General features: G+C 41.7%; 1 protein-coding gene across 1 annotated transcript in view; it reads left to right on the top strand.

The window, feature by feature from the left end:
- Positions 1–932: 932 nt before the first annotated feature.
- LOC135257114 (pleckstrin homology domain-containing family G member 3-like) overlaps positions 933–13,584 on the top strand; it is a 61,050-nt gene continuing 48,398 nt past the window's right edge. Inside the window, exons 1-2 of the mRNA XM_064339553.1 lie at positions 933–1,113; positions 10,913–10,981. Coding sequence (XP_064195623.1) covers positions 10,933–10,981 — 49 coding nt within the window. The 5' untranslated portion in view covers positions 933–1,113; positions 10,913–10,932. The remainder of the gene's footprint in view (positions 1,114–10,912; positions 10,982–13,584) is intronic.

Raw genomic sequence — 13,584 nt, 5'->3', positions numbered from 1 at the left:
GCCCTACAGAATTTAATTGATTTTGGTTGACCTGAGGAGAACTTGTGATAGACTAAAGGCAAAACAATGTCGCCTACTGTATTAACATGGGCAAAGACAAAAGGCAAAACAATGTCACCTACTGTATTAACATGGGCATTTACTCATGGTTTATCCAAGGGACATTTTTGGCAATATTTTAGGAATGCGTGATTAAAGGCTGGAATGCACCTGTTTAGGCAACTAGGTTGCTGGCTATCGACTTCAGAAAAAATGGGTAAAGGGGGGCCCTCTTAGCACGGAAAGATCTGCTGGAAAAGCTCTGCCATTTCTTTAAGCCACAGTTTTCAGACTGGGATATGGGGGACCCCTTTGTATGTTGATTTCTGTTAAAGCCAATCTCTCGTTCGATTAATTTTGTTGAAAACATGTGTTTTAGTTTTTCATAATTGTTTCCTTAATCTTTACCTAATGTAGTTTTGGCTCATTGCCACTTGCGTTTTATTTTAACAATTCATTCTCTCCACAAATGGTTTCCTTGAGCAAGTGTCCACATTTCCTGTATTTAATGTAATCTTTCATACCCGGTGATGTTTAGAAATATAGGATATGGCCTGTTTACACAAGGTGTAATTTAATAACTTCTTTGTAAACGCTCTGAAACGAAAACCCGCACCAAGTGTTGATTGGTCTACTCCGTCGATGGATTGGGTAGTGGAACGTTGCGCTTTTACACGTTTTACATGCTCACACCAAGGCTGAATGATTTTCTTCAAAATCTTTATTAAATTATATTCCAGATGTGCGCTACCCATTATGTTTTGAAAAATGCGCCATTATTCTACATTCGAATCAAGAACAGACCTCCCTTCGAAAAGTAAAACAAGTCGGCGTTTACGCGCATGCGCGTTGGGGCCGCTTTCTAGCTGTGGCTCTTCTCAAACTTTGTACTCGTACTGTAAATTTGTTTCGGCCCCGTGAGCATCAGGTTAGCGGTATCCACTTTGCGCGGAGTTTGAAGTTTGTCTTCAGGGGATTAAATTTTTTCGGGGAAAACACTTCGAATGTAATCGAAACCTTCATAGCATTGTTTCTCTGGCCATTTTCGAGAAAAGGTTTGAACTCAAAAGTTTGGTAAGTTATTAAACGCGTTATTTGCGGTTTGGTTAGGACATAAAAACTACTGGATTGCATGCGGATGGGGGTACTAAACCATCTCCAGACCTTTAGCTCCAATGACAGGTAGAATTTTGACTTCGATGTTTCCTACATCCATGTGCATTTGTAGACCATGCAAAATATTTACGGAGTTATTGAACAGTTGGCACATTATCTAGCACATTAACTTTGCAATGACGAATTTCCTGGAAAGAAAACAATGTAACTCCGCTTGTGCTATTGTGCTTGACCTGAAGCATCTGCTGTGTGCACTCCGATAGCGTGAATGTAGAAAGACATCTTTTGATTAAGTAAGTGCAAATGTTTTCTGGGGCGTGCGTAGTACTGTGTAGTACAGGGCGAAAGACCTACTGGATTGAGACGTAATGTAGAAAGAAAATGATTTAAGCGGATGACAAATCAAGATCCTACGATTTTCTTGATTTACAACTAATATTCCAAGGTCTGTACGTGTTTACGTATGTCTAAATGAGGTCTTACACTCAAAAGAACTGAAAGAAGGTGGTTGTTTGTTATTGAATACTGTTTCGAGCTCAAAGACTACATTGAAACCGATATGACAATTTGCGCTCTTTAGAGGTTTTGTTCATTGTGTCATTGTTTGTGTAACCTAGACATTACTGAACATTCAGATTGTTTGACAAATAACACATTGTTGAAGTTTTTTTGTTTTTGTTTGTTTATTTATTTTTTGTTATTTGACCAATATACTTTCTATTCATGTAAATATTACTAATTGTAATAGAAGTTTGAAAATGATCGTTTTCCAATATGAACAATGTGGGTTAACCCCAAGGTATTCTCAAATGCAATGTTGGTGAGTGGACTAACGGTTAAAACTGAACATATTTCTCGACACTTACAATGTGAAAACGGATGGCAAATAAGCAAACCGTACTTTAAGATCAAAAAATAAGCATCGACGGTCTAGGACAGAATAGGGTTCTTACTTGCATTTCCAATTTTGTAAGATATATTATTTGTGGTTCTCTTTAGAATCTTTATCTCTAGGTTTTCTGTACAGGTCTTGTTAGACACCTGAGATGTAAGCCTGTGTCTGAATTTCAGTGAATTGTTTGCAGGTTACAGGTGCAGATCTCTTGCATTAAATCAGGATCACCCATACAATGACGACTTTCATGGAATCATCATACCGTGTTGTGTCTTTGTTATTTGGTCTATTGACAACATTGTGATGGATGAAGTACATTTGAAGATGGTAGACCTACATAAACTGACCAAATATTCCAGAAATGTACCAATCCATGTTTTGTGCCTCCCGATCCAGTCGGAGTACAGTAACATTCACTATTGGGCAATACCGACATTTTTTGTTATTTGTCTTTTTTAAATTATTCAACACTAGCCTAAACACAAGAGCACCCAGCTTGGTGTAACAGTAAAACAGTTCCAGAGTAGGCAAGTAAGATAAGTGTAAACAGATTATGCAGAAAATAAAGCCTGAATAAGAATAAAAGAGCACTAACATCCAAAAGTATACGTGTAAAAGAAAAAGAAGATCTAGCAAAAAGTTCTGTATTAACTAAGTGATGTATTATCCTTATGGAGAGCTATGGTTTCTACAACCTGGGACTAAGCACTTAATTTCTGAATCTGTTTTTAAATTCTTATGTGGCTAATAATCCTGTAGAATATAGAACATGTAGTATATCTAGCTAACATGTTGTACGACCACAAGTAATCTACCAAATATAGTAGTTGTGTGGGCCTGCGTCATAAAGATAAATCAAATGAGGTTATGACCTGTTGTATTTAAGAAGGGACAAGAGTCCATACTATATTGTGAATATAATCACAGCTAAAGGGGTTGCAGGCACAATGCCCTTTAGCCATGATTATATTAGTGTTTATAATAGTTTCTCTGTTTATAGCTATACTTAAAACAGCTTATCAACTCACAAAAAGTGACCTTTGATTAAGAAAAAACCAGCATTGTTGTACTATTGTCAGTAGTTATTTTGTACTTTAATACCATCAATTTCAGACGAGGTCCAGAAAATGAATGTGAGTTAATTGGCAACTTGACAACTGGGAGGACCAGCAGTGCTGTTAATGGTCAGAAGGGACAGCTGATTCTGCAAGTAGGCCATTCGCGCTATGACAATACAAAGGGGTGGCTCCACATAATCAATTACGTTACACTAAAGGGGAAACTCAGTTATCCTCTCTGTTATTTTTTCAGCTGTGCCACTTATGGAGACATTTCCCATATTTTAAAAGTATCCTCCCCTGTTTCTGCTTAGCTATGATCTTGTTTTGAGTGAACTGTGAAGAGTGGTGTTTCCTCAGATGCTTTGTCAACTTCGCTGTATTGAGAAGCTGTGCTAATTTCCCAGATAGCCAGCGACTCCGGGCTGGATCTGCAGCGATTCCGGCCTGTAGTCAGCACTGCCGGGCCAGAATTGGTGCAGATCTGGCCATCTGGAGTCCCTGTCTGTGTGGGATTGTAAATGTCGCAAGTGGCCTTAGGGCTGCTTTTGGATATTCCACTTTGTCAAAGTTCCACACAGCAGACACCGTAGCAGATAGCAATTCGTTTCATAAACAGCTGGCTCATTCGTGGTGGCGAATGGATTTTGTCCACGGGAGTGACTGACAGCGCTTTCAGACAACTGACGTAAATGGAGGACGGACAGAGTCAGTATGGAGGCGGAGCTTTGCTATACAGGCGAGATGCATGTTAAGTGTTGTAGGGTCATAGAGGATCAGATTCTATGAACAACAGTGACCAGAAATACTGTAGCTACCTCCAAAGCCCTCAAATGATTTGAGGGGGATTTTGGCATACATTGAACAGCATTTCCTCTGTTCACAAAAGGAGGTTTGTTAGCTCTTACCTTACAGTGGACGTGTCTTGTGTCTTGTGGAGTAACATTAGTGGTACACCCTGTGTGCCTATGGTACACACCTCTGATGCAAATGGGGGACTCTTCTGTCTTCAATGTTTTTGTGATCAACTGCAGGTAAGGATGGACCTGGGGAGAGAGGCCTAGCCTTCCTGTCTAAGCTCACAAACTGACCACAGCTACAAGCTTTCCATGATAGCTCGTGTTGTCTAATGGCGATTTTTGTTCTGTTGTTGTAATGATCACGGAGGGGAGCGGCTTTGCACTCAAGCAGTTGGACATATCGAAAGACTTGTTTATTGCTGTCGTGTTGAAGAGCGAGCGGTCATCTCGAAGCGGTATCAGTGTAGAATGGCATTTGGACTGTACTTTGATTTCAGTACCGCCAGCCAGCCATCTGTTACCAACAGCCAGGCCTAGAGAGGAGACCGCATCACTGTAGCAGTCAGAATGGGGGGTTATGGAATCTTGGTTTCGTAAGTGTAGATTTTTTCAGGGGTTTTTAACATTCTTTCCATACCAAGGGCTTATTTCTGCCGGGTTTTCAAAAACATTCTATTTCAGTCGGTGTTGGGAGGCAGCTTTATCCTCGGTACCCAGTCGCCTGGTTTGATATGATTTCTCTTGTTTTTTGGTGATTTCTATCCTACCACATTGTAAATCCATTCACTGTCGACTGGTCCCCTAATCCACCCCAAAGTTGCTCCAGCGGCAAGATCCTCATGAAAGTTGCTCAAGCTGCAAGATCCTCATGTAAACAGCGTGACAGCTGTAGCTATTGTCAGCAGGTCACAGCGAACAGACTTGGGCTAAGAGGGCATTCCTCTGGTGCTTTCTTCCCCCTTCCAAAATTTTTACACAAAATCCGTCGTGTCCTGTGGTGGCAAAACTTTGTGTCTGTTTGTGTTCAGCGTTTGACTGCCCAGGAACGCGACAGCTGCTAAACCAGCAGGCAAGTACCAAAGCGAATGCTATTGAATCCTAAGCAAATAGCCGTAGATGTAATTGGAATGCAGGCCTCTTGACCGACCTTGTAGGGATTTATGCTGCTACGTAGCAGTAAGCCCCTTCAGAACTGGAAGTGAACATAGAGGCTCAGCAAGATTTGAAAACTCTGCCAGACTTTTAAACGTCTTTCTCAGTGTGTTTGGAAGCACAAGAACTGTATTACTTTTGGAGTCACTGCTGTGTGTTCAGTGTTTGTTAATAGCCTAATTGAAAATAGAATCTGTGATTGGTAGTTCACCTGCAGTGGCACTGTTTATTTAGGCACATAAGACTGCCATAAGCACGCAACAGCATTGACTCCCTTGATTGAAATGCATTAATTTTATTAGTTTAACATGGCTGAGAAACAAACCCTTCAAGGAGCCCGCTGTATTTACAGCCCCCCCCGATGCGATCAGTTAACGGTGTTCACGCGGAATACCAGGTCAATTGCGATTCTCTCCGCATCATGACTTACAACAGTAGCGGCAGTTGCATGCTGGGAAATCAGGGGCCCACCCCTTGGTTTGACCCACGATACATTTGTGCTCCCATTCTTCCCCCGGCTTCGCCATGGTAGAATGACTTTTATTAGCCAGTACAGACTAATGATGCTCACCTTCAGTGACTCCCTCCTTCACGTTACAAGGGAACACCCTCCAACGAGGACAATTCCAGAGGTGGCGGCCAGCAGCTATTCCTGGTTTATCAGGTCTGAAGCCAGGGCAGCAGAGCAGGACGTTGAAAACAGGCCAAAAGCGCATTCCAGAGGTTCTCTCTTGCTTTAGAAGGAATGAGTTGGAAACCTTCACCAGTCTCTTGCCTGCCTCAGTAGAACTAAATCTGGGTGGTGAGCTTGAGCAATTTGGTAATGTAGAACAGTGAAATGGCTCAATAGCCGAAAGGTTGTGCAATGAACCAAATGCACTTCATATTAAAAACATATGCTCACACAGTAAATCGTTTTATCCCTCTTAATGCGTTCATTGTTCAAGTCTGCTTCTTTTCCCAGTGCCTTTGGTGGATGAGTGAAAAAGTGATTTTGCTCTGGTTATGCTTCTGTATATGGGAGAGTTCGGCCAGTTTCTACACATGGTGGAAGACCAAAGGGTTTGTATATACCACATTATAGCAGCACTTTGAAGAAAATAATATTACATGTTGTATTGCAAGGAGGCTCAAAACATTTTCAGTTGTTTGTATAGTTTCACTATCCTGGGAAAATTCTTGTGATTCTTCCTGATACAGGAAATGAGTTAGATTGAGATCATCTGATTAGAAAATATTGAAGGTGGTGCTGTTGTTTTTTTATCCATTGAAAAAAAAAACATTTTCCAATCAGACAACTTCCAGGAGTGAGCTCATACGTGCTGTTCCTCTACTCGGTCTTCCAAGTGCAATGTTCCCTTTGGGAACTGGTGTATTTGCTAATTACCTTCAGCTGCAGTTGTAGTTCTCAGTTCTGCAATGGATGGAGAGGTGAGGTGTGGGAAAGCTAGAGTGTAAAAAGCATGTGCGTATATGCATGTGGGTTCAGGTATCAGTGAGTGCACACATATGTGCGTCCAACAGTTAGTTCACTTACGCACATATGTGAACGCTCACAGACAGATTTATTGGTGTGTATGTGTCAAGGTATGTATGTGTGCATCCATGCTTGTTTATTTGTGCTCATGTGTGCATGTATGTGCAGCTTGTGTTTTTAAAGAGAGTGGCAAAATACTATATTCAACACCCCTGAAGCATGACTTACAAAAGCAATATTTTCATGAAGAGACTTATAGCAGTGTTCATGGGAAGAACTTATGGGCTGATGCTTCCTGGCAGGCATTCTTGTTAGTCCCAGCATTCTTTGGGTCTTGGAGGACAGGGGATTTTGGCTTTCTGTGAGTGTGCACACACCATGATTATGTGCAGATTTCCTGAATTCTATGGTGCGTGGATTGACTTCTGGATTTGACTTTTTCAGAGATGGCTCTGTGTTGCCTAGCAGTATCCATCACAATGTCTTTGGTTGTTTGTTTAACAATTTGATTAAATTTCCACCATGCATGAGAAAATGAAATTTCTCAGCGTGCTATATTAAGCTCTTACAAATGCGATGGAGACTTTTTACACTTTTTTGCATGCTGCATCCAACAAAGTACATGTTTTAAGGCTGGTGGTAGAGCTTCATTTTGAGGCTCGTAGACCTTTTTCCTGAAAACTGGATTCCAAACTGTGGTTACAGTCCTTCATGTTTAACATTACCGCAAAGTTAAATAACATTTTTTTTTTTTTTTTTTTTTTTCTTGGATTCATTTGCATATAGTTGTGGAACAGTCCACAGTAGATAGTTGCTAGTTTGCATCAAACCAGCCTCTTTGTTGATATGCTACTAGGGTGGTTAGGACAGGTGCCTATCTCAAGGCTGTTCTCCACCAAGGACTGGTCTCTTTAAAAAAAAACTTTCAACTCTGGAATTCCCAATCAAAGTTCTAATTAAATGCAACATTCTGTGCCAATTAGGGAAGGTGCGGATGTGCACACATATGTTTATGGGCATGTGTCTGTGTGCATTCTTGCAGTTGTGTGTTATGTGCATGTATACATAACTGTGTGTGTGTCTGTATGTGTGTGTTTAATTTATGTGTTTTCAGAGAGGGGCCTGTCATGTCTGGTGTGAGCACTATCACATGACTGTGGGCCCCTGACGAGGGTGTGTTTGTTTCCTTGTTAACCCATAATCACCATTGGGGAGTCAGACTCACCACTGTACAAGGCCCTAGGCCCAGGCAATGAGGGGTTAAACGTCAGCACTCGGCTTCCCAGTCACACCCCCCTCCTCACGCTAGATTGGGAATGACCCCAGGAATGTTACCATGGAAAGGGGAGAGCTCTCCTCTGCGCTGCGTGTCAATGGGCAAGCCTCCTGTAGCAGTGGGCTGGGTGTGTGTATGTGTGTGTGTGTGTGTGTGTGGGTTGCACTTTGAACAATATCGGGCTTAATCCCCCCCCCCCTCCCCGAATTAAAGGTGCGCTCCTCTGATCTTGCTGGAGAGAAGTATGCGATTGTTCAAAAGCGCAGGGGGCGTGGCTCCAGTTTGGCCATCCGCATTAATTTAATTCTGAGAGAGCAAGCTGAACAGAGCTGCACCCTGAGAGCCTCTGATGTGGAAAACTGGCAATACGGGGTTGGAACACTCTAATATCAACACTATCATGGAGTACAGCAATGCAAAGAAGCTCAAACCGCAAGAGGCAATGGGCTTTACATGATAGCGAGCTCCATGTTTGGGGCAAAGCCATATTTTTTCTTGATTTGGCTCTGTACTCCACAATTTTAGATTTGTAATCAAACAATTCAAAACAATGTGGAAATGACAGCACTTTTTATACATAGCCCCACCTTTTTAGGGCACCATAAATGTTATGTAAATGAAAGTAGTCATGTTTAATACTTTGTTCAGGTTATATGCTACTCGGGAAGACCTGGAAACCCTTATTTCGGCTGATTGAAGTTTGTCACGCACGGCCCTGTTCGCCACGGGTAGGCCGTGTCCTTCACTGATGCCGCTGCGAACCGGGTACTTCACAGTCCGGGCCTCACAGTCCAGCTGTGAGACTGAGCACAGATGCGTAGACCTCCTGGACATCGGCCCAGAAACCACATGGTGCGGCTCAGAGGGACTGGCACAAGCTGGCACTGTGCACTGAGCGGCTCTTTGTTATGAGACAACAGGAAATTCACTTCCATAATGGTGAAAACCCCCAGCTAGTTTGTAAACAAACAGCCAAAGGGACGTATCATTATTATGTATTTTCTGTATTAATAATATCTGATTAAATTGTGTATTGTTGTGTATTATTGATTTAAATGATAACAGTACTGTGTTGCATTGGCCCTAAAGAATATAGGTCTGCGATAAAGGTACACCAATGACAGTGGGTGAGAAATAAATCTGTGCAAGCTATTTCTTCAAATGAATGAAGTAATACTGTATTCAGTAAGTACTCTTTTTGTACTCTGCTGCAATATAAAGAATATGGCTGTTTCTACTCTCAGATTACAGATGATTGTCATGGCATGCTGCTCCTTTCCCTTTTTTGTCAGTGATTCTCTGATCTTTTCATTAACTTACACAACTAATACAATTTGTACACTTTTCAGGTGGATGTCTATGTATGTTTAATCGGAGCCATTGCTGTTTATATTCTCATCACTTACTACCGAAAAGTGGAGTGAGCTGTGTAGAGCTATCGTTTTCCTCATATTGGTCACTGACAGTCCCTAACTCTGAGGACCTCTGCTGGCAGTCACTTGTGCTGCAGTTTCTTATTTGGCTCGATCCAAACAGAGCATGTGTAAACCAGCTGACACTTTTGTTCAGTGCACAAATCAAGTGATTCTATAAGGATTTCTCTGAAACAAACATCAATGATTCCTCTCCTCCCCCCCTTGAATGCATTTGGTTTGTATTGGCTGGTTTCAGGAGGTCTCTTTAGTTGACTTTTAACTTTGTTTGGTGGGGTGAGATCTTTTCAGTGTTTCACTCGATCTGATTTCAAGGTCTGCTTTGTTGCTGGCAGCTGAGTGAGGGCAAATGGGAGATTTACTTTTAAAAGATCAGATAAATTGCCTGCGTCGTCTGTGTAACTGCCTGGCTGGTGGCCAGCCAGCAATGGAGCAATTATCTGGAGGCTCACCTCCCTGAAGGGTAACCATGGGAAACGGAGTTGAGGCGGGTGGAGGGAGGGTGGGGCGCCACACGGTGGCTATTCCCACCCGCTTAATCTTTCATTGACTGAGATAAGATGGGGGTGCCAAGCAGGGAGAAAGGGCAGAGAGGAATGCTAATCACATTATCTCTCTCTTTTGTTGGTCTTTTGTTGGTCTTAAGAATCTTAATGATGTTGAATTATTATCAGCCAGAGATAGTTTAAGGATAATAAGCCTGGGCTGAGACAAACTTTCCATCACGGGTCCCTGCTTCATGTCAGTTGGTTCCAGAGAAAACTGAATAAGACTGTAATACAAGATGAACCGTGGGAATTCAGCCATATTTTAGTAACAGTTAAACGCATGTAAATGGTCCAAGTGTTTCATCTCTTCCCATCATAATTTAGAAACTGGTCAGGAGAAATACAGAAGCATCAACACATTGTTTTGGTTTTGAATGAACAGTGTTTCTCTAACAGCTGCTGACAGTGTTCACACCGCAACAGAAGATATGTTTTCATGCACCGTGGTGCACTTGGGAATTTTTGTTTACAGGAAGTGGTATCCTGAGGTCACCTGAGTGGGGCAGCCAAATATAATATCCTTGTCCTGTGCAGTGATTCACACTGAATCAATGCTGTCTACAATTTAAGAAGTACCATTTGATTAGACCTTTGTCGACACTATGAGAATTAATTGTACTTATGTGAATATAAGTTGGTTTTTAATGAAAGTCTGTTGCAAATGAATGTTACTGCACCAGTTCTACAGAGAGGAATGACAGGAAGAGTTGCTCTCTAGTTTTTGTATATTTGATCCGAAGCCCATATCCTGAAAAACTTCCAGCAGTGTCTAGACCAGTGTTACATTCTGTTTCTTTATTCCTGGTCAGAACAATGAAGACTGACAAACTTAATTTTATAAATTTGTTTTAGAAAAAAAAAAAAAAAAACAGAGCTGTGCCCTTGGACTTTCCCCACTCTTAATGAGTCAGTCGGAACAACGTGTGGTGCTTCCTGCCAAGCCTGTGGCAGTCAGGCCACATCCTGTGCAAGACATGATGGGACTGGTATACGGTTAGGTGGCAGCAGCTGTCGGGGAGCTGAGCGGTAGTCGTCTTCAGAGGCTCTTGACGGCACTGCACGGCCATCTTCTCCTCCCGGTCCTCACCCCTCCTCTCCCTCGGGTTGTGTCTCCACAGTTTTTGGGGGGCCCAGTACCATGCCAGAGAGGTCCCACAGTGAGGCCTATGACGTCCCAATGGGTGAAGGTAAGACAAGCCTCCTCCTCCTCACAGAGACCCTCCTCCCCCTGGTACCAGATTCGCTGTAAGGTACATCCAGAGAGGGGATCAACATTCATATCCCCCAAAAAGAGAGAACACTGTCTGCACACAGGAAAATCTACCCAAAACAAATAGCTGTCACATCAAACGTTCTAACACCACACCATTGAAGTTAGACTTTATGTGCTTTTTTGTCTTGTGTTTCATAATTTTTTCATAATACAATACAGCGCACCCTTATATAACACCTTTTTTTAAAAACTCTCTCTTAATGTCACATTGGAAAAAAACAAACACATTTTTTCTTTTTTTTCTCACTTAATGTCAGATTGAAAAAAAGCCTCACTTAATGTCACATTGAAAAAAATCCTCTCTTAATGTCATATCGATGTACTTACTGATGTGCTTTTCACCAGTTCTTGTGCCAGAATCGTAAAGGGGAGATATTTCAGAAGTCAATGCACTGCAAAGGACTACCCTTTAAGTTCACATTTTCCAAATGATGGATGGTTTGGTAAAATCAGGCGCTGGAATTCATAGCTTTTGCATTGTGTTCAGGAAGCAGTTTAAGCTCAAGTCTCAATTCTTAATCTATTGTGAAAGAACATGGCTGCTTGCCTGAAGATGAGGGAACCCACAATCTGTGTGTCTGTGGGCTTGTAATTGGGATCATTATCCATGCACTGCTCAAAGCTCCTGACAATAATTACATATATTTGCACATAAAAAATAAAATGAATTTGATTCATATGGTCCCTCTACAGTGTGACTATACGTCATCCTTTGAACTGTTTTTGAATACTCTTGTCTTTGTCTTTTGGTTTAGATGAAGTGATAAACAGGTAAACCCAAAGTCTACTCAGAAGACAAAAAAGGCATTGTCATTAATGGGGTTTGATTGAATGCTAAGGTGAAAAGGATGACACTTGAAACGTGTCTGTTAATACCCAAGCCCAGCCCACCTCAGTGTTCACATTTTCCAGTTCCTCTTTTTTTCTCTCTGGTAACAATAGTGTGCAGCATGGGTCATAACAGATAACGCAGAACAGAAATTCTACAACAGATATGGGCATATGACTGACGCGTTATTTGCTGCTGCCAAGGAAATGAAATAACTATCTGAGGAGGTTCACATCTCTGTTTTTGTTTTTTATTGTTGTGTTCCCCTTTTCTTCTCCTCCCTGGTTGACCTAAGCCCACACTGGTAGGGCAAGGCTGGAGGTGCCCTGCTGCTGCAGATTAATAGTAGACAGGCAGCACAGCTGAGGCTAACAGCTGAGCCAGCTATTATGGGACCCAGCCATTGCTCGTAAGCAATTTTAAGGAGGAGGGTAATTTATATTTTTATGACTTACAAATTAATTTTATTTATTTTTTGCTCTCAGGGAAAGGATTGTGACCTCAGAAGTTCGGCAAGATCTCTCATGGCTTGTTTCAGGAGGTCCAGTTCCCTGGTTTCTTATTAATCGATTTATTGACTGAGATTGTTTTCCCTCTCTATATTTTTTATTTCCATTTGCACCCATGGAATTTTCGGTGTTTATGATGTAACACTGCACTCATGGTGCTTTCACACTGAGGCGCGAGAAGAGCCTGGACTTGCATTCCAGGAGGGAGCAGTCACTGGTTTCCATTTCATCTGTATGTTTTATCACAACATGGAGGGAGATGGGATGTGTACGCAACCTCTGGTGAAACACGTACTTTCTTTGTGATAAACCTGTGTCCTCTCACCAATGCCAGGTTCAGACATGGTCTTTCCTCAGTCGAAATTGGTATGGTTTCAGGACTAGGCATCATTAGGTATTTTTTATTACGGGTACTTTCGATACATTTTCATACTGGTACCCAAGCATAAACTACATAAACTGCCTGTTTTTTTCTATGCACTATTGAACTATTCTAGCATTCCTAATGTTACATTTATTTAATTTTAATATATTAATTTAACATAACAGCCTCCAACATAACAAATTACTTGTTGCAAAGTAATTGAAAGCAATGATAAATAGTGCTACATAAGCCTGTTTATCATAGCCATTGATAGCCTGCTTGTTAGCTAGTTACTGTACACCATGAAGCCTGGGTTTTCAACAGTGGCTTGGGTCCTTGGGGGTCCTTGAAGGTACTGTAGGGGGTCTCTGACCAGACTTGATATGCAATGAATATATATAGATTGGGGAAATATTTCAAAATATAAAACATATAAAAAATAAAAAAAGTAAAAAAAATATTACCCTGGGTCTGATAAGGTCAAAAGCCCCTTCTGTAAAGTTCATGTGATATTTAAAGATGTTTCCAGACCAAGTTTTGAGGAGGGAGGATGCTGAAGTAGGACTTTCTGCTGGATTTTCACTGCGTGTGAAGATGACACAAAGCTCCTGCCTTACAATAATTGTAAGGCTGATTAAAAGCGTAATGAGCTTGGGGGCCCTTCGTCCTTTGCAGGCCCATTATTGCAGTTGATGCAGTTTGCCTTGTCCTCGCAGGTATCACGACACAGGCATAGCACGTGTATTTGAGGCTGAAGGACTGGGGGGGGGGGTTGTTTGGATTTCTGAGGACAATGCAGAATAACATGAGAGCTG

The sequence above is a fragment of the Anguilla rostrata genome, chromosome 6, assembly GCF_018555375.3.
Source record: "Anguilla rostrata isolate EN2019 chromosome 6, ASM1855537v3, whole genome shotgun sequence".
Lineage (NCBI taxonomy): Eukaryota > Metazoa > Chordata > Actinopteri > Anguilliformes > Anguillidae > Anguilla > Anguilla rostrata.
Note: the sequence above shows the minus strand (reverse complement) of the source record. Positions and strands in the feature narration are given on the sequence as shown.